The sequence below is a fragment of the Hoplias malabaricus genome, chromosome 2, assembly GCF_029633855.1.
Source record: "Hoplias malabaricus isolate fHopMal1 chromosome 2, fHopMal1.hap1, whole genome shotgun sequence".
NCBI classification, from domain to species: Eukaryota; Metazoa; Chordata; class Actinopteri; order Characiformes; family Erythrinidae; genus Hoplias; species Hoplias malabaricus.
This window is the reverse complement of record NC_089801.1, coordinates 76,738,984-76,761,613: the sequence shown is the minus strand read 5'-3', so window position 1 is coordinate 76,761,613 and position 22,630 is coordinate 76,738,984. Positions and strand designations below refer to the sequence as shown.

General features: G+C 39.1%; 2 protein-coding genes across 3 annotated transcripts in view; one reads left to right on the top strand and one right to left on the bottom strand.

The window, feature by feature from the left end:
* Window positions 1-22,630, bottom strand: part of slc5a10 (solute carrier family 5 member 10) — a 118,750-nt gene that overhangs the window by 12,752 nt on the left and 83,368 nt on the right. For both annotated transcript variants that reach the window (XM_066661661.1, XM_066661660.1), the window contains 2 exons: window positions 20,498-20,703; window positions 17,113-17,248 (listed from right to left, as the gene is read on the bottom strand). In XM_066661661.1, the coding sequence (XP_066517758.1) occupies window positions 17,113-17,248; window positions 20,498-20,703 (342 nt within the window). The remainder of the gene's footprint in view (window positions 1-17,112; window positions 17,249-20,497; window positions 20,704-22,630) is intronic.
* fam83gb (family with sequence similarity 83 member Gb) lies at window positions 1,155-20,003 on the top strand. The gene is made up of 5 exons (XM_066661652.1): window positions 1,155-1,880; window positions 5,631-5,798; window positions 9,935-10,059; window positions 11,141-12,584; window positions 18,770-20,003. Exons 1-5 carry the CDS (start codon window positions 1,422-1,424, stop codon window positions 19,223-19,225), a joined length of 2,652 nt encoding a protein of 883 aa, XP_066517749.1. The 5' UTR covers window positions 1,155-1,421; the 3' UTR covers window positions 19,226-20,003.

Sequence of the window (22,630 nt, the reverse complement as noted above, 5' to 3'; positions counted from 1 at the left end):
GACAAACCCCGCCCCTTCACTGGATTCACGCCACATTTCGAATCTTGATGTAGAATAAGCCCCGCCTTCTGCGTTGTTATTGGTTAGTATTCTTCACCCGTTGCACTCTAGACGCCACATGGCTCTGGTATTAGCCAATGGGAGGCGTGTCTGGCCTGAAAACGGGTGTTTGAAAAAAAAAAAGTTAACTCAAAGTTATGCAGCTTTGGAAGCAAAATCATGTGGATTTTTATGAGACACAAGCAAATTCTAAAATAGTTTCCCAGGCAATTTTTTAAGTTCTCCTTTCTGAGGAGACGATAGGCTAAAGTCTGGGTGTGTTTTATCTATTTTTTTTTTTAAATGGAAATGACGAAATTTCACTGAAACTCTGAAAACTCACCGTAGGCGGCTTTTTTAATGCGCGCGCGCGTGTGTGTGTTTGTGCGCTTGTATTGCTATCCCTCTGAGGACCGAATGTCAACACATTTAAATGTCGACATATTTAAAAAACAAAGAGACTCACTCTCCACGTATCCGTTGATTGTCTTCAGCTCAAAAAGACCTTGTGAGCTGGTCCCTGCAGAAATGCTACGCTAGTAACTGTTAATTTAGCTTGCTAACCAAGTCAAACACTCGACTTTCAGTGGAGGAGGTCTTTGTGTTTCGTTTTATTAAGGTTATAGAGTCACTTGGCCTTAACAGACAAACGTTTGCAAGATAGAAGTCCTCACAAATGCAGTTATACCAGTGTGTGTGTGTGAGAGAGAACGTCCGCCTGCGTCTGCTCGTCACGTGAGCGAGGCGGGCCGGGCCGGTAAGGCACTCACACGCGCTTTTGTCCTCGTTACCTGCTCGGTGAGTGAAAGCTGATCTCGCCCTCTTCTTCGGAGCCCCATCAACTCCTCACAGCTCCTCAGAAACCGACAACACGCCTCAGCTCAACACCGCGTCCGAGCTCTTGGGACAAACTTTCTAGAACTTGGTTTATGGACTCTGTGTCCATGAGGAGGGATTAAAGGATAATAAAAAATGGTCTCGACACTGACGGACTCCCCTCAGAGAGAGGCACGGAACAAGCCCGTTTCTGAAGAAAGAGTAAAGACCGGCTTGTCGTTTGGAATTTTTGTAGCCTAACGGTCTCGTTTTTCCTGACATGGCTGTTACCTCGGCGCCGGAGTGTGGAAAACAAGCCCCAGCGGCCACGTAGGACACAGGGGAAAGCTTTTCAACGTTTGGAACTGCTCTTATAGCCATAGTGAGGAACACTCACGTTTACCTCGGAGGTTTATCTTATTCGGGATTCAGAGTTTGGAAAACCACTTTGGAAATGAGGTGAAGTTTCAGCAGAGACCTTGGGGCTGAGGAGAAAGTTCGCGAAGAGCGGATTTGGCTACTTTGTTTCTTTTTTTGCTTGGAGTTCCGACTAAAGCCCTTCAAGCATGGCTCTCTCTCAGATTCAGTGTCTGGACGACAACCACGTCAACTGGCGTATGAACGAGACCAAGCCCGAGTTCTTCTACAGTGAAGAGCAACGGCTGGCGCTCGAGGCTCTAATCAAGAACGGCCGCGAAGCATTCCACGCGTACGTGAGCGAGCGCGAGCTGCGACCGTTCCTCTCCGAGGTGGAGCTAGAACGGGTCTACGGCTCTGTGCAGGACTACCGACCCGGTTCCGAACCCGTGAGGCCAGAGAGCGCAGGTGAGGCCGAGGATGGCACCGTGTCGCTGCAATACTGGCCGGACCGCTCGGACGTGTCCATACCGGACCTGGACCTCGGCTGGCCCGACTGCAACTCGTACCGCGGGGTAACACGTGTCCACGTGTACACGCAGCCCCCCCTGGACAGTCATACGCACATCAAGGAGGTGGTGAGGAAGACCATTGCGCAGGCGCAGAAGGTACCTACGCGACTTGAGGGGCTTTTTCTCAAGTTGTACCCTCACCTTCTCCTGGCTGCCTCAGTGGCTTGACATCTTTTTCACAAGTGGAGGTCTAATGGGCATTCCAGAGGGTTCTGGCTCTGTGGGCTGCTTCTGAAATACGTTAGAAGAATATTCTAAAGCGTACATTTATTTAAGGACCAAAAGGGATCTACGCTGTTAGCAAAAGGGGACCATTTCTAGCAGGCATAGGTACAAACCATGCAAACCCAGCTAGTCATGTTGATATTTGACGTCACAACGTCCATTCAACCAAATATCAACGTGGTGGCCAGCTGGGAATACATTCTCACGTCATTCGAGATGTGGTCAGTCTGGGACTTGTTTTTAAATATCTCAGATCACAAGGCATTGAATAGAGCAGTGAGATTTGTGTTCAGGCTAGTGAAAGGATGTGAAAAAGATTTAGGTTGATGCCATTTTGTAGTGTGAAAGTTGAGTCTCTAACAAAAAACTCTCATGGGAACAGCATGGGGACAATCTCAGCTGCATTGTGTTCAACTAAACAAATGGTGTCTAGGAGATAGATGGCACCGATTTTAAACCAGATGTCTATACTGTGGTAACAGCAGAAATGGCAAGATTGTTTACTGGAAGGTAAATAGATAAATCTGATTTAATTCTGTAACAAATCTGTACCGAGATTGCGCATTCTTATACTGGGGATGGCATAACATTCAGTTAACAGCACAGTCTGGTCACACTTTTTTTAATTAATATTTTTAGTTGCCTGAGTACAAATCCTTTAACTGACTCCAAATATTTTCTACTCCTTGGGGATAGGAGGAAATATAAAAACTCTGGGCACATTTCCCTCTTTAGTGTTGAGGGAAGTGCGTGTAAGTAAAGGAAATCCAAAACCTCGTTTACTAAGACATTCCACAGGTCTTACAAATCCACATCATACTATAACACGTGTAGAGGGCAGCACTGAGTAATATCTGTTTATTTGAGCTGTTTCTGTCTTAAAAAGGGATGCATTCTAGGGGTGGGCGATACGGCCCTAAAATAGTATCATGATATTTCCGGGTATTTTGGCGATAACGATATTATTGGCGATATGAAAAAACACTGAAAATAATTGTATTAATTTCAAGAACACACTATTATAACAAAATAAATGATATATTAGTATGACTTATACTTTAATAATTATAAATTAATTTATATTTAATTACATTTTATTTTAGTAAAAATGAACAATTTCAAACATTCAGAAGAAACAACAAATAAATGTGAAAACATCTGATTATTTTGTGAACAGCTGTAACTTAATACGATTTTGACACTGTATAAAGAATATAAAAAATCGTCTTTTGGAACAAATTCTTGAACGCAGAACGAATTTCCACCGTACCTGTCGCTGTGTCTAAATTACGTTATAAATGTAAGCCATATTACATGTAACTGCATGACGTCGTTATGTAAACAAGTCAGAATTTAAACCGTTTTTAATCGTTTAAAAAAATTGTGATATTATTGCGCACGATACGTTATGGCACAGCCCTAATGTATTTTAACACTTTCCACAAGTGAACACAGTTCTTGGATCTTAATTAACAAAATGTCTGTGTGATGCTTTGATGTGGTGTTTGATCCTTGTGGTGTTTTGACCAGTGTCCTTCCCCAGTCTAAAAAGCCCTGTTCAGAATTATTTAAACCAGAACAGCCACATCTTACTCTTAACGTGAGTGCCCAGGAGTGAGGAGCAAGGAGAAGCTGTTATTTTTAGACGCTTTTGCTCAGTTCTCTTTATTCTCCATTCTTATTTTCTCTGTTTTCTCAGTGTTCTAGCTGCTCTGTATCACACATATTGATGGCATCTATTCATGAAGTTCAATTCATAAGCTTGGCTGCCATATTCTTTAAAGCTTAGTCTAGTTTGTACAAGAAGAATCATGCTATCAGACATTGCCTAATGCTCAGAATGTAATTGTCAGTACTAGAACAGAAGACATGGAGGAACCAATTTAAGGAGGAACTGTTGACTCAGTCAAATTGCAGAAGAAGCACTTTGTGGTCACCAGAGTAGAGATTTAGAGCTTTGATCACTGGCCTATGACCAGAAAGCCTTTTATGGTTGTGAGATCTACAGGTGTCATTCCTTTTTAACTACCTCAAATATCATCGTCAGTTCTCGTACCCACATGATATAAAGGTGCAGACGACTGACTCAAAGGCCCAGCATGTTAAAACACGCTGTCTGAGCTGCTTCTGTTGAGACAGACAGATCTCAGACACACTGCTCCTTTCACTGCTTCATAAAAGCTTTACTCTTTTAGTGTCCAAAGCTCTCATTGTGAGAGATGCCGTTCTAAACAGGGAGCTCTTTGATTAAAAAATGTGTGTGTGTACTTGTCTTAAGCGTGAGTGAGTGAAAGTAGGTGTGTGTTGCGGAGTCGTTGGATTATCTTGGGTCTATATCATGTTCCAGGCACTTAATAATGAAAGTAAATCCACGAATAATGACAAGGATAACACACAAAAGATTAAACGTTTGGGAGATTATATAGTTATATATCCTTAAGTATGAAAATAATGGGCATGTATTAGAGATGGCACGGAATCAATTTTCTGTTCACAATACGAATTTGGCTTTAAAACTACTATATTTTAAACGTGTTTTTATGGATCAAACCACTTGAATTACATGAATTTGAAAGCACAGTAACATCACACCAAACAGTGTGAGAGTGTGCTATTTCGGGACACATTTATTATAGGATGGCATCCCATTCATTTTCCCCCCTACAGTATTATCTGTGTATAATACAGAAGCTCTTTGCTACCCACATGCTTTGAATGTCAGTTACCACACTTTGTATTTCAGTAGACTTGACTTGAAAAGAGTGGAATCCTGAGCTAAGGTGAGAAGTGGACATATTTATAACTTAGTATTTTGTTATTATTTTTTAGATTTGTTAAAGGAACTCCAGGTAGTATTTTTTTTCCTTAAAATTTTAGCTTCAGAATCATTGTGATGCTCCACTGACCTATAATAGTGACAATAGCGTCTCTGTTACTGCTACCTGGCCTTCAGCACCCCAGAATGATTTCAGCGCTATGCAAATTTCAGAGAAGTGTAGGATAGTCTCCCGTCAAAAGCAACACAGACATCTGTCAACTGACATCTGAGATCAGGGCAGTTAACATTGTCCCCCAAGAGTGTTGGAGCTGTCCTGCCTGTACACTGACAGTGTTCAACGTCTATGTGTGGATCAGACACAACAGTGACTGCTGGAGTTTTTAAACCCCTTTGAGTCACCACTGGAATAGTCCTCCCCATGATTCCAGGAGAGTGCTGTAAAAGTGAATTTGTAGCTGTAGTGGGAACCCAGGAGCAGATACACTGAACCTTAACTGGTGTTTCTTTAAGTACCATTTCTACTGGACCACAATAATATCTTCAAACCATGAACAACAATTCTTCATAGGTGGCATGGTATAACACGGAATTGATAAAATTTACAATCATTTTAAAAATCCATTTTGGTCTATATTCCTATGTTCCATGTCTGTTTTGTAAACTGCAGTGAGGAGTGAGGGGCTTTCCCTTAAGACAAACACATCCCAACAAAAATCCCCCTCTCATGTTTATTGGCCCAGCCCTTTCTTACTGGCTTACCCAGTTAAATACACACAAACATTTCAAACATGTTCATGAAAATGCATTAACTAAGCCAACCTGTGTCTGTGTGTGTGTTCCAGCTGATTGCCGTGGTGATGGATGTTTTTACAGACGTCGACATTTTCAAGGATCTATTAGATGCTGGTTTTAAGAGGAAAGTGGCTGTGTATATCATTATAGACCAAGCCTCCATTCCGCAATTCCTCCACATGTGTGAGAGAGCCAGCATGCACAGGGGACATCTAAAGGTAAGAAATACACTCTAACCATAGTGTTGGGTGATATAAAAATATCTTGTTAAATATGTAGGTTACCAATGGGAATGGAGCAGTGTTTTTTTTTTTTAAACTGTGGTCCAATTGTAATTAATGTGCTCAAACATTTGGGGTGGGCAGTGTGGTAACGAGGCACAAGGACAAGGGCAGCACTAAACCTCAACACTAGCCAGAGTTTTGACAAGGGAGGTGGATAAAGCCCCAAGCTAAAGATGTCACGTCCCAATTGCACCCTTAATACTAATTCTGACTAGAGTTTTATGAAGTGTATAGTATAATTACAAGTGTCAAAGTGTCACTTAGAACGAGTAGATATTTGAGTCCGACAATCCAAGAAAAAACAGGAAGAGAGGCGCTTCTCATATCTGTAAAATAATGTCTCTGTCTCAAATAGTGCTCTACTCCCCACACAGTGCACTTCCCAGATTATAAAAATACTACTACTACACACAGACAGTGCAGTAAATGTTAAAGAGAGGGCTGTGAAGCTTATATCCAATATAAAACCCTTCTACAGTAATTGAATGCAGAAACTGTTATTTTACGACCTACACTATGCCTTACAGAGTGTGGGTTTCATCCTTTGACATTGTTGCAGCTGTATGTTGGTGTGATATGCATTTTCATAGCAACAGTCCACCATGTCCTTGGACATTGTAGGAAATGGTGTAGTTAGTATTTAGTGTACTAGCCTGCTGACCTCACACTTTTACAGTTAGAACCTATTCTACACTGTACAGTATCAGTGGGATGAACCCATGAGTCTCATCTCGTCACCTCACTGGGAAGGCAGTGCACGGACAGCGTCAAGGCTGTGGTGCCTTCACTTCCTCCCGTCTCCGGAGGATAAAGGCCAATATAAATCATGCTACAGAAGACATAAAAGTTACAAGTTGGAGCAAGTAAAAAAAGCCTGAGTAATGTCAGCGAAAAGTGCTTTCACAATCTTTATAACTACAAGGTGTTTGTCCATTCAACACAACGTTGAAACCGGGACTAGTTTTCTTTAACTCAAACTTGCACTTTGAGTGAAATAAAGCTTTGAATAAGCTTCTTTATTTAAAGTGTAATTCTGTTCTGGTGAATAGTCGTTCCATAAAATACACAACTGTCTTTGAACATTAAAGGACATGTGCTATATATTGAACATGGGATGTGATTTGATCTATATTTTTGAAGCTAGAATAGAGTTGATTTTTTTAAGATGGAACCAACGCTCATGGTGTAACGGCCAGCGTGTGTTGGTTTTCCATTTTGAATTGATAGACACTACTAATATAAATCAATGTAATCCATTGTGTGGATCTTGGATTGATCCTGTATTTTTATTTTACATAAAATCATATACAATAAAAAAATGCTTCAGTCTTAAGAAGGGCCAATGCAATTGATTTCAGAAATTGTGCAGTTAATCGATGAACAGCACTGGTTTCTAATTTTTATACTCTCTTATGAGGGTAAGTTCTGTTTATCTGCATGGTGTATACGTTCATTTCTCCACCCTCACCCCACTTCCAGTAGTTTTACCCTTCTTCACACTAATCTACCACACAAGTTCAGTGTTACTGACCTCAGAGCTGTTAGCAGTACAGACCTGACTTTAATGAAACCAAAATCAGGTTTTAAAGAGTGTATAAGGAGCAGAGAGAGACAGCGAGAGAGGGAAGGGGTAACGTCTGACCCGTTTACTTCAGAAAAGAGATGAGCTGGCTGAATGAAATGGCCGAAACAGTAAATATGAGGCATATGAATAGGACATCTAGCTTTTCCTTTTTTGATGCAGCAGAACATAAGAGACAAGGTGATCAAATATGTTAGAAGAGTGTAACACCAGCGTTAACAGCTAATATCAATATCTCTGTTTGCTCCCCCACCCCCTAGTTCTGCAAGCTTAGCCCCCCATTCATAACACTATAATGAGGTCTTTTTTAGCTATCAATAGTTTTAACAACAATCATATAAACAGTAATAGTGTAAATAGGTTTAACGTTATAGCAGCAGGGAATATAACGTTGCATGTAAATATTATGTAGTGGTGTTTGTAAAAGCAGCCCATCTACTTTTATGTCGGATCCCTTTGGGTGAATATTGCCTTTCAAGCCTCAGGTTACTTGTCAAACCATTGCTGTGATTTAGTTACATCACCATAGTGGTAAGGCCTAACACACACACACTCACACACACAAACACGGTTCCTTCAGTCACATGAAAATGATTGGCCCTACTAAGAGCTTTCCTGGTATTGTACATTTAGGTGTGTACACATATTACTTTCCTCATGAGAGCATTTTAAACATAGCTCCCATTCCTGTTCAGGTGATAAGCAACAGCAAGAAAAATGTCTGTACTGGTACGTAGATAAAGACATTACGTTTGAACACTTCCTACTCAAAAATATTTTCCTTATAAATCACTCTCACGTTCCTGTCATGAGAAATCACAATTGTGTGCATTTTTTGTGTGTATTGATGTTAAGTGTCATGCAATAAGTTTTCTGCTAAATATATAAAGCTGTTCATTTACACTAAAATCTACACTGTGTTTACATCAATTTACCCTTTACAGTCTTTGTTGACACTTACCATACTGCACCTACATTAACTAATCAATACTTCCGATTACTAACTGTACTTCTGTAAGGTATTTATACATGTAATAACAATACAATATTTATATTCAATTACATATACCCAATACACTTCAGGGCTTAGCAGTTATTCACAATTTATAATAGGTATGTTCAAATATGTTAGACTACTTTCATAACTAGGTGATACTTATCTAACATAGGAATGACACACTTCTGATGTGGTGAGTCAAAGTTGTTGAGGACATGTAAACACTTACATAGATGCCATTCCTTTCTTCTTAATATAAGATAAAATATACTATCTTATTTATATCTTATCTTACACATATGGGTTTCATATAAGGTATGTTCAGTCTTATATATTAAGTTTCATATATCCTTTCTGTAAAAGCTTGATATCGTAACACCGAAAACACTTTTTGGTGTTTCATAGAATCAAGATATAAAATGGTAAACAGTGTAACCACAATTAAAACCATAATTTTAAATAGAAGTGAAGATTGGACAAAAAATAAATAAACAAGAACCATATATTTTTTAAAGAAAGTACTTAATAAAATGTAAAATCATGAACAAAGTTAATACAATAAGGAATACTGATTTAAATAAAAGTGCTTTAAGGCTCTATTTCAGTCAATATTGGGCCTGCATTGGCTTTGATATCTAAGACATTGGTTCAAAACTCTTATCAAAAAGTTCCTAGTTAAACAAAAGTAAATTATGTTTGTTGGCAAAAGAGAAGAGATTATGTTCATATTTGCAGTGGTGAATAAACATCCTCTTATCAACATTTTTTAAATAAATAAAAACAAAATTTAAGATTCCAATTTTTATCATTATTTTCCCATTACATACCCTAATGTTTTGACATATTTAGACAGGTGTCGTATTGAATCATAATTTGGGTATAATTTTGGTGACAAAACCGTATAAAACCCATTCTTAGTCTCAAGAACCAACACAAGTGTGTAAATGGCTCTATATAGAACTCAATGTTCTAAAACAATTGTCTTTAAACAAGAAGCCTTGTCTTTTTTAAGGGTGTAGGTTTGAGACATTTTTGAGTGGTGAGTGGAAGTTGACAAGGCACTGTTTAAAAACGTCTGTTGAAAATGGGTCATAGGGAACACAAGCCTCTGTATGTGTGTAAACATTTGTGGGATTATGTGTTTAAGATTGTGCAAAAGTAATAACACATTACTGTCTGGACAAAGTCTCTTATCTCCAAAATTTTACGTTTAGAAGAGAAACACTGAGTAGAAGTTAATAGAGTAGGATTATTAAAAAATGTATTTATTTATTAATTTGTTCATTTTTAATAACTTTTGAGCATTACTCTTGGTCTAGTATTAAAATGTGATCAAATATGTTCATAATAAAGCTGCTATATTCAAAATACATGAAACAATGAAAAACATAGAGGCACAAGTTTAGTCCTTGTGTTCTTATTGAACATGCATCCGTTTTGGTCCAGTGCTATGATTTACAGTCATTTATTTGAACTGCTGTGTGTTTGCAGTGTCTGCGAGTCCGCTGCATTGGAGGCTGTGAATTTCACACTCGCACAGCAAAGAAAGTGGAAGGTTCACTGAATCAGAGATTTATGTTTGTGGACGGAGACCGTGCAGTGTCTGGATCATACAGGTGAGTGTATGACTGAATATATGAGGAAGTGTGTTGGGGAAAAATCTTCTCATCATAATAACATGCTTTTCTTGCTTTAAACAAAAAATAAATAAATGTAGGATAAATGTAGGTGAGTATTTTGAGGGTTTATAAACCAGTTCACATACAAAAAAAGTGTTGAGAATCAGTCTTTGGCTTTAATTCATTTGTATGCAAACGCTAGATGCTATTTTTATTGAATGAGACTCACAATGAAGCCATAGTCTGTCCTATGCTGTGGGTTGTGCAGTCACATCTACGAAAACAAAACTCTCTTGTTTCTTCTATCACAAGTATAAAATTTGTATCACTTGACTTGTCCTTGATGAAAAACCCACCTCAAGCTGAATTAGTTTTGCCAGAAGATATTTTGTAAATGAAAATCATAATGTGATATTTAAATTTATATAATATACACTGTTTCCACAAGTTGACGCCCATCTCATTTTGTCTGCATTACACATTTTATGGCAGAGGCCTTCAAATCCGGACCTTTGCTCCAGGTTCTAAGCTGGGATTTTAAAATGGCCAGTCAGGTACATTAGCATTTGCAGCTATAATTGTCATTTAAAAATACTGGCTTGGAACATGGATTAAAGGTCCGGATTTGAAGACCGACCTCTGGTTTACCTTAAAATGAGCACACATTGTGAATCATTGTGATTCTTCACAGACCTATAATATGGAGAATAGAGCTTATGGTGGCGCTAATCTGGGCTCAGTTCTGCAGAAACTTCACTATGTACTTAACATTTAGAGGAGTTGAGAAAATAAATGACCATAACCCAGTCGTACATATCAGCATATTATATTTATATCATAATGTCAGGTTGATCTCAACAAGATTATAGAGGGAAAATGATGTTACTGAGAATTAAAGAATTGTCATAAACTGCTATGAGATAATAATGTAAGAAGGATCAGTATTACATTGCTATTCTTGAAAACAATGACATTCTTTATATTCACTTCTCCCCTGGTAAAATGAATCTAGCTCAAACATATCTTAAGACCTTGAAGACTTGAAAGTGTCTAAAGCCGTTTACCCTCTGCCTTTCAGTTTTACATGGACAGCTTCCCGTTTGGACCGCAACCTCATCACCGTTATGACAGGGCAGGCGGTGGAGACCTTTGACAAACAGTTCCGTGAACTGTATTTGAACTCTCATGGCATCAGCTTGTCTAAAGTCCCACTAGGGGAGCTCCCTGACCCTGACCCTATCCCTGTTCCCGCACCAGCTCCCCCTCCCTCGGCAGCTATCGCGAGAAAACTGATAAACCCCAAATATGCTTTGGTGGAAACAGCAAGCAAGACGTCCTCAGATAAAGGCAGCCCCAAAAACAGCAGCTCTCAGACTCCTTTACCACTGCCGGTCAAGAAGCAGCGGGAGATAATTGAGGAGCTGCCCAAGCATCCAGGTCTTGTGGGATTGCCAAAGGCAGAACTTATTTCCTACTTGCCTATCTGGCCAGAGCCTGACCCACCGAGTGATGTCATTGGGTTCATTAATATTCGGGACACTAGTAAACCTTTGCAGGTGCATTTGATGCGATCGCAGCTGTTTGAAACATCGCAGGCAATTCGTTTCAAAGACCCTTTCACTGGTCCACCTGAGCAACCTTTACCGGAAAAGGCAAGCCCTCGTTCTAGAGGAGTCCCCAAACCCCAAACAAACCCCTCACCCAAAGTAGACGCTCAACCAAAGGGCCAGCCTGAAATTGTGGTGAACCATGTAGCTGTGCCTGTAAAAACACATAAAAACCCCACAACAGAAAACACGGATAACAAACCTGACCTATGTCAGGAGCAGCATACTCCCAAACCTACGCAATCCCCTCAAGACAAGACTCAGACTGACCGGCCAACTCCTGGACCACCTGATATCCAAACTGACAAGCCACCTCCAGGACCACGACCACCTGAGATCCAGGTTGATGGACCGCCTCCAGGGCCACCTGTACCCAAGCCACGAACTCTGCAGCTGGTGATGACTCCCACTAAAGGGCCTGAAGCAGTCCAGGTAAGTCTAGTCAGAAGGGACCAGCCCGAACAACCTCAGGCTGCACCCGATGTGGTCAGGCCACCAAAAAACACAACACAGGAGATCTCAAATGCAGAAGAGTACAAAGAAGCACTTGAGGACCTCCCTTCAACGCAAACGCTCACAGTCCCGAATATGGACAAGTCAAGAAAGGACTATGCTAGGGATAACGATGCGGACAGTACCAAGGTCATATGTGCAAACTCAACGAAAGACAAGGACGAGAGTTCCACAGCGTCAGATGAGTATTATGAATGCAATGATGCAGACAGTACCACGCATGAGCAGCTTACTAACGGGAGGACTACTGGTTCAGGACGTTTTGGGGACCACAGCCCTGGAGCAGATTCGCTGAATAGGATGGCACGCCTCTCTCAGTCCATGCTCGAACTCAGACATGAAACCTGTGCTGAGCCTGCTAAGAAAAACCTGCTAAACCTACAGAACAATTACACAAAAAAGGTAAGGGAAAGAGTGTTTGATTTCATAGGTTTTCTTGTAGATATGAATCCTATTAAAACCAAAACAAAACAAAGAAACACACATACACAGAAATATTTGGCTTTTAAAGATTGGAATTCATATAAAACGACAACTTCTTATTGAACAAAACCAAATAAAGTGCCAAATTATCTTTACAGTAATTACAGGGAATTACAATCCCACTTTAGACACACATCAAAAAACACTTAAATCTTACTTGTACACCTAATACTTATCCAGTGCATGCTTTGGCCAATGTGCTGCTGATGGAATTTAAAAAATCCATGCAGCGCCTGGGGGTGTCGAGGAGACATTTGGAGCATTAATTTTTTTAATGGGACATATTATACCCTATTTCCACATGTTAACACCGTTCCCTGGGGTCCTCAGGAAGTGTCTGTGACATGCTGTGATCAAAATATCCCACAGATCAAACAAAATATTCACTGGATTGTCTTGTTTCAGTGTGTGGGTTGGTAGCCTCCAAATCCCCAAAAGCACATGCACTAGTCTATAAAATGATTCCACTTTAAAGACTTTGGCAAAATATTATGTCCAGTCTTGGCTGAAACATGTGTTTTGATTACTGAGATTTACCATAATGATAGACTTAGATAGAGGCCTAGAATGTATTTAAAACCTACATACAGTGAGACACATTTAATACAAGGGACAAAGGGATGACATCATGTCCTGACAAGGTATAAAAACAAACGTGTGAGCCTGTGTTATTCTGAAAGTGTTTTTATTAACTGAGGGGTCACGGTATCTTTGCAGCCAGGCTCTATAAACTTGGGTGTGTCCCAAATCCATTTGGCGGCAGATGACAGGTTTACACATAATTTATGAGCATTGTTTGGGTGAGCATGTTATGAAATATGCTTGGGTGTGTCGGAGTATGTTCCTGAAGTTTATTGGCACTTGTAGCAGGCCTAAACATGTCAAAAATATGGAAACATATTTACATAAAACATGCAGAGTCAAAGTTTAGTACTACACTAAGGGTGATTCCCATTTCAGCCCTTGCCTCTACCACTTCACCATACCCTCTCTGTTTTCCGAAAGGTAGGGTGTCTGAATTCTTGTTGGGAAAGAGGTGAAGGGTTAGGTCGACATGGCCCTTCAAACACATTTTTCAAAGGTACACTGGAGTGTTATGAATTCTTTGTAAACCATGGATAAGATAGCAGTGCAAGCAACCTTTAAAACCTATGGTATCCACTGTATTACCATTTTTAAGTTTAATGTAGTTTCAATGTATAATGCCTCTTTACTTCATAACAAGCATAAAACATATCACTAGGGATATACTGATGTCCTATAGTTAGCTAGTATATGCCGAGTTCCACCTTAATTGGTGAAGCAATACTTTCCGGTGCCTGATGCCCGTGCAGTATTTAAGGTGGAACTGAAAATTTTGAACAAAAATTCAATAAGAAGCAGAATTTAGTTTTGTATCATAGAACTGTCACACTGTTAGCCAAGATTTGAATTTGCTTTAAAATAAAAAAAGTAGAGGAAACCAGTAGTCTTAAAGTAGAGTAATGTGTAATGAAAACTTGAGTTAGCTTAGCTTAAAACATCAAGTTATTGTGCTTAAAAAGGGAGCTGATTTAATTTCAATTAGTCTAATTAGTATCTTTAGGTTCAGGTAAATAAAATGTATATTATACTATATATATATATATATATATATATATATATATATATATATTGTATTTATTTTATTGTAACGTCACTAGACATGGGATACCAAGCAACATTTATTGAACCCTTTAAAGTGCACAGGGAAAAGGAAGCAAGGGAACGAGCAGCAGTTGGGGCTTGGTGTGTAGTGAGATTCAGGGACACTACACGTCTGAAGACCCCCTTTTTTTAGACGGTGAACCCCCACACAACACCACACCTCGATACACATCGAGCCCAAAATCACACACAAATACGCAAACAACTTGAAATCTCTCAAACTAAAAAAGGGGCGGCCGTAGAGCATGCTGGGAGCTCCCCCATGAGTGCCCCAGTCGCTCCTACAGACACAATACTGCAACAAAATTGTCCCTGCACACAAACAGCCATTGGTTACAGAGTAAAAAAGCGCTGTGTGTTACGCTTATTAAAACGAACAGCCCCAACAGCGAGTGTACACTACAAAACAAAAGTCCACTGTATTTTTCTGTGTAAAATGACTAACAGTTTAAGTTAATCCATGCAAAACCTTTTTTTGTTTGTTTATTAAACTTAAAACTATTAACACTTTTAAATGTGTAATCCACTGAGTACAGTAATTAAACATTATTATTAGATATATAATCTGAGCTTACAGTGTAGGAGGGAGTGATAACACATGATTGTGAATCTTTTCTGAAGGCATAACACGTCCTAAAGCTTACTTAAGTCTAGTAGCGCTGGTCATATCATTGCAGACTGGCAGAGCTGCCTACAGAACACTGCTAGTAACCTGGGAATTAAGCACTGCTCTTTTTTTACTTGTGTTTTGATGAGTCATCAGGCTTTTGAAGAGTCGTCCACTTTTGTAGTGGATGATTTATTATTAACCGTTACACTTTGTAACTCAGTTTCAAGGGGCAAAGTGTAGTGGTAAAGATACGAAACGGGAATCACCCTAACAGTAATATTTTTTAAAGATTTATTTCCCACACAACTACAGAAAATCTTGTGTTAACTTTTTCTTTTTTTTTGCCTGTACCATGTGCTTTAAACTCTCATGACACTGATTAACATATACATTTCCATTCACCCCCATCCAGGTCAGATCTCATTTGACCGCTCCTTAAAATGCTCTTTTAATGAAAGTTAATTTGATGCACTCTGTGATGTGACATTTTGATGTACACCACACTGTGTTGAGACATGCAGTGTTATTTTAATAATTATTATAAGGAAATCTAGAACTAGATGTATGATTCATGGCAGGAGTTTGAGACTGAACTTGCACACTACTAAACAGATTTCGCCCGAACATCACGCAGACATTATTTATAATTTTATACCTATGATTACTGGCACACTCGGCTATAAATCTCCATTACACTCTTAGATTCAAAACAGGCGTGTTTTCAGTTTTTCAGAACAGAGCCTGAGACAGACAACACACCATTATAGACCTCATAAATAGCACATCCATTGATCCATCAGTTAAATGAGGCTAACAGTGTATTCCGAGCAATAGAGGGACAACAGTCTAATTATACTCCGTGAAAAACTGTCACTGTGGTGGTTCAGAACCTCTACTTATGGAACAGAATGGTTCCATTTTCAATATTAATTGTAGATATTAATGTTGTGTTGATTTCATACGACCCGTTTCATATTAAGGATGTTTTTTTACGCAGTTCTATATAATAGAATTAATATAGAAATATTCACCTTTCCTTCTGGAGAAGAGAGTAAAATGTACCAACTGGACTTTAACACCACTGCTGTATATTTAAACGTACATTTACGCTGTTTGTAACTTTAGTGAACAATAACATAAGGTTTAGATACCTACAGTTGCAGAACGTAATTCACTTTTACAGCACTGTCCTGAAATCAAGATGGCGGAGAGTTGCGAAGGTATCCTACCTTCCTCCAAAAGTTACATAGTGCAGTTTCTGCAGTGCTGAGCTCTGAGTAGTAAAGACATACACTATATTGTTCCTATTACATGTTAGTGGAGCATCACATTGATTTTGAATCTGTAATTTGAAGGTAAAATATAACTTAATGTCCCTTTAAGACCAAATCTTGTTGGTTGTTAAAATGGAGGTTGAAATACATTGCGGTTGACCTTCAGAATATCCTTTAGGCACTGAGAATACATCATAGAGGGCTGGTTCTGATCTTATTGACCCAGATGTTATTGGATTATTTTTTAATGGCCTCCTGTTCTGAAGACACAGGTGGAATTTTACATAGTAGACTATTTTATTTTAAGATTTTGAAGCTTAAAGTAGAACATAGGCGACCATAGGCTGTTCTGAGCACTGAACCTTGGGATCTCAGTGTGAGTGGGTTCCACATTGGTTCACTGTGTTATCTGTGTTTGGAATCGATGTGAAAATATTTGGTTATATATTTAATGACATTGTAATTTGAGCAGAGCAGAGACTTTAGGTACGAAAGCCACTTGGCACGGATTTTTTAAACACCACATCACTGTGAAACTGAAAGCAAATCAAAACAGTTCCTTAAAACATAGCCCGAATAACTTCACTGTGTGTTTGATTCAGCTGTGATTTATTGCTTAGAAGTTGTGAATGTTTTAATTGAATTAGGATTTAATTTTCTTTGTTTCTCTCCAATCTGTAGTGGGCTTCAGTCCCTTTGCTCATATTTCTGGTTATATGTGTATAATTTGTAGCACCATACATTCTAAAGCTTACTGTACCTTTAACGTATATAACTACATAAATGTGTAGCTGTAGAATCACAGTATTTCAAATTCAAAACCCAGAAATGTCCATTATTAACTGCTAACAGATTCATATGAGTTTGTGTGTGTTACCTGGGTAGAGTACTCTGCTGATCATGCCTGGGAGAATAATGAAAATCATTGGTAGCATCTTCAGGTAGCTTGCAAAGATAGATGCTCCTTTAGCGTGGCTCAGGTTTTTAGCCGAAAGAGACCTCTGTACGATCACCTATAAAAGAATATGGCAAAGTTCATGATATAAATATTACTCAGATATAACAGGGAGGTGAGAATGTTTAAATAAGTTTGGCAAATTGTTCATTGGCACAACCCACATACTCAGCTCTACTGCTCATCACACAAATGCATGTCCCTTACAAAAAAAATGACACCATTGAAAAGGGAAATTAACAGGCTTTCCAATGGTATATGATTTATTGCCAAGAAGCATTGTTACAGCAAAGAAACAATCTACCAATCACACATTTCCTTACTTTTTTAGCAAGCAGTTAATTGTCACTTATTTAAGATGAACCTATTTGTAAGGGAGCTAAAAAGGCATTTAGGATAAACACTTTACTTCAGTTTATAAATATTTCTTTACAGCTGTAAGGCATATTCACTTTTATTGTAGATATAAAGAAGAATATTTTGTGTTTACAGCAGTCTTTTTTTTATTATCCTGCTGTAAAATTTGAATTGCCATTAGATTTAAATAATTTAATTGCAGTTGTAAACCTATGTTGCAAAAAAACAAAACAAACCAAAAAAAACAAACCAAAAAACAACAAATAAAAACATTACTAATTCACCTTTTACAACTGCTGACTTACCTTTAGGACATGTTTATTAATGCTATAGTGCATAGCAAATATACAATAAAGCAGCTGCATTATTGCAACCTGGTCATTGTAAATGAATTTTTTATATCCTGAATATATACTAATGCTACCATGCACAGGCATTTCTTATTAACCTATTTAAACAGTCTTAAAAATACAGTAAATAAATATATTACATTTTAAACATCACCGCAACCCTGAAATGGATTAAGCTGCAAAAAAGATGATGAAGTGCTTATAACTGATATGTTACTACAGATTTCCTATTAGAGTTCAGAATCCAAGATGGCTGCCCGCATATCAAGTGTGTGAAGGCAGTAGTGTTATACAATTTATTAGTGCTTCTATCCACTAGTGTGTCATTAAATCAGTCGTACTGACTACACACAGTACTAACCAACCACTGTATGTGGACCTGTTTCCATTGCTGTTTTTTTAAATGCATAAAATATCGCAAAATACTCAGAATACCCTTCCCTCTGTTTTGTGCTCATGGATGAGAGTTTCTCTGTGTGTTTTGAGCCTGGAAAACCATCTGCTGTGGTGTGCTAAACCACAAGTACCCGTCAGCGTAAACTATGCTTCTAAACAGTGTAGAAGAGTCATATTTCACTTATTTGCTGAACTGAACTGCACAGCGCCAAAAACCCTTCCCTCCCTTGATATAAGGCTATGCACCCCAAACACCATATAATAATTTGAGACAGTAATATAGTATGAAAAATGTCAGATATTTTAAATAATGGTGTTATTTTTAATAAATAATCAATTTTTTACAGCATAACAATAATCTAGAGTAACTCATCATATTAAGGCACACTTGTAAACAGGGTCCCTGTTAAATTAGTACAATTTAATATGGTCTTTTTAAAGGCTCTTCATTGTAACCCCTCCATTTTCTCTTATAGGCATATCAACCAATGGCAAGGTCTCCTGTCCGAGAAACCTACAACCGGGCTAAAGTGGTGATCGCCAAACCCGGAGTGTACCATCGGCCTCCTAAAAGCAGCGGCATCGTGATTGGAGGTCACCGATACTGGCAGGGCAAGCTCTGTGCTCTGGAACGCTCTCATAATAGAAATTCCCACCAAGACGTGAACCGTGCCAGCCGCTCCCCCCGCAGACACAACTCCCCCTACAGGACTGGAGGACTGAGGACCAGCCAATCCCCAGCTAACCGCGCCCCTGCTCATCGCATCACAAACACACAGACTCTCTCAGCTCAGAGACAGAACGAGACGTCTTTAGGAATTTCCTTCTCCAAATTTGCCAGCTTAAGAAACCCAAGGGGGAAGGTACCAGGGGTGGTAGGTGGCGCTGCCACCGGTGAAAGAAGGGCAGCACGTGGGCACAAAAACAGCTAATGCTGTGGTTCCTGGTTCCGCGTTGCTCATAGAAGAAGACATGACGTGTGCCAGACTGTGGTCATTGCGACTTCGCTGTCTTGAAAGTGTTTCGTTTACATGCTGTTCTTGATAATAATGTATTCTAGATGAAATAGGACTTCTTTTCCTACTGCAGTCAGCAGACTTTTGCCTCTGGAATTTTCCAGAGCAGCTGCTTTTAAGAAAGTGGTATTTGAATTTTACACACTACTGGTGTGCACACACAACTCTACAGATACTATGGAAATACTGGAAACCAGATTAAATGTAAGTATGGTGTAAGTTTAATGTTTGTGCAGCTAATGCACACTAGTTGTCAAAGAGATGTTGACATGAACAAATGGACGCTCTGCGCTCTGGAACATAGACTGTAATGAACAGGTGATGGATTTCTCAACGTGGTGAAGGCGATGTCAAATTACACTGAAAAAAAAAAAAAAAGATTACGGACCTATAGAGTGGATCTCTGATAGCTGGCATGATACTAAAATGCACATCGAACTTCATCTAATCCATTCAGTGACACATCTGTTGATAACACTTTGCTGTAGTATTCTTACAGGACCAGATTTTCTCGTTCGGAGGGGATCGGATTCGCAGGAAAATACGATATAACAGAAATTATATTTAGGGTTTACTTCTGTTCATTTCTATGAATGGTGCTTTTGCTTTTCCTGAACAGATTCTTGGATTTCTTAACCTGCTGATAGAGTGGTTTTAGAAGGTGGAGAGTGGGGGACAAACTAATAAAAACGTTTTCAATACAAATGTTATTTTTCTTGCACTTTGCTGTAATGCTCTTGGAATGATATTGGTTTAAATATTTAATCTTACTTCCAAAGCCTCGTATTCATTCATTCACCCATTTGTACATTAATTCATTCATCTATTCATTCATTCACCTCCTGTAACCACTTCATCCAGATCAGTGTCAAGGTGTGTCCAACTCACACTCACCCAGTCACACACACTGAAACCTGTGGACGATTTTACACACTTACCCACTCACACACACACGGACAATTTCAAACACTCACGCCCACTATCGAAGTGTGTGTTTAGACTAAGGGAGGAACCAGAGCCAGGCTCCCCCTACCTTCCTAATGTACACATACATATCATTCATTCATCTCCTGATCAGGGTCAAGGTGTGTCCGATCAAGGCACCAGTCCATCACGAGGCAGCAGAGCACCCACCTTCATGTTTGACCAATGTTTAACAGCTCCTTTAAATAAGAAAATGTATTTTACCTGATCCGTGCACCAGTACCAGGTGGCGATGATGGATAGCCCCAGCGTCATGCCTGGCCAAGGCAGGTCTCCGTCCACAGGATCCCTGAACAGGTGCATAGCGTCCGGGCGCGGGAGGTGGCAGGTTGTGTTCGGGATGATCTTGGATGGCACAGCTTGCAGATACACATGCTCCAAGTTACTGTAGCCTCCAATCTCATTGAACGCTAAAACAAATCGACATAGACACTTTGTTAAAGAATCCATCTGTTCTGCATACTTTGTTTCCATCTGTGCAGCTGCAGATGAGCTGCTGTCTCTGACGTTACATCTACAAGGTGGACCGATGAGATAGGTAGGTCTAATGGAGTGGACACAGGTTTGAAAAACTCTAGCAGTCTCTACCGTGTCTGATCCACCCGTAACAGACATCACATCACACTAACAAACCACCACCATGTCAGTGATGAGAATGATACACCTGCCTCTGTGGGGGTCCTGACAATTGAGGAACAGGGAGAAAGGGGGACAGTCTGTAATTGTAGAACTACAAAGTGCTCCTGTATGGTCAGTGATAAAACACCTGCATCATGTGAGCTAAAGATAAGTAGCAGGTAAGAGTATCCCTTTAATGTGGCTGTGAGAGTTGATAACCTCAATATCACAGGTATTGTATCATACATGTGTAAATAAATAGCCTTCATAAATTACAGACCACGACACGACTTATTACATTAGATTATGGAGCGTTTGTTTCATGTTTTTTGATGAGGAGCATCCATTTTTATGTGTTTTTTTTAAGTAAAGATAGTGTGTTCAGCATGTTTTTCCTTTATTCGTCTTTTTTCTGGCGTTACTTCTTTGGTGGGGTTGCCTTCAGGGTCCTATTACAAGCTTTAATGAGGTTAACGAGTGCATTTCTCCAATTATACTGTGCTGAGCTGTTTGTGCATGTACATGCTATTATGTAATGAGCCATTAGGACTAGCAGGCAGCGTCTAAAACTGCACATCTTATCCAGTCAGTTTTGGGATAATAACACACACATTAAGGCACAGTTCTCTGTCATAGGACATTAGATTTCATCACCACCGCATATCCATTTTATAAATGAGATTAAAGAGAACGTATTAGAAAAAAAACAAGTCGATTTGGCAGTGCATGTGCACATTAATTTGGGGATCTGGAGTCTACCAATGCACACACTGTGAAACCTGACCACCAATGTCAGTTTGTGTGGGATACCTAAGTCAGACACATTGGAATTAAAGCTTTTGTGAGTAGTTTTGTGCTGCAGTTTACATAGATGGCAGGCACTCAGAATAGTCCCACCTCCTTGTCTGAGTCTGACCAATCACAGCACGTTTATTTGGGTGCATCGACAAGGTTAAACAGAGCAAAACTATTACAAGTGTGGAGAAATAAGACGACAAAGTAATTATGGTGAAAACAATAATTCTGAAGTTCTAAAAACTAAATCTACTCTTCACTCCTGGGCTCTGGTGCTTGGAGTAAACAGAGGCTCATTCTCACTTAAAGGAACAGGCACTGAAACTGATCTTTCTGAAAAGGACTGTTTAGACATTGGGAGAATGCTGTGGTGTTTGATCCTTGTGGTATTTTGTCAAGGCATGTCACAGACATTTTATTAGGTCTCTAGAAATGTTTAAACTTGCACAAAGGCAGTGTAATATGTCCATAAAGCCACTATCGTTCCAATAAAATATGATAAAGCTTAAATTAAAGAGGCTTTCAGGGCAGGTTAGCCTTACTTTGATTTCTGCAATTTTTTCTCAAAAGATGTGGTCAGTATATTAGCAAGTTGTGAATCAAAGGTCCATCTCTGTGGTCTTCATTTAGAAAGAAATATGCTAACAGAGTTATATATATATACTCAGATATTTTGACATTTGATAATTATCAGATTAATTAAAATGCTTGCAAACTTGAAAGGACAGCAGTAGTAATCTAATTTTATATATATATATATATATATATATATATATATATATATATATATATATATATATATATTTATTTATTTTTTTTTTTAATATATATTAATTTATTAAATGTACTCAGACTGTGAAGGTCACAGTATTTGAGAGATTTATTGTGAGATTTCAGGCCTCAGGTCAAAGCAGAATTAAAGCG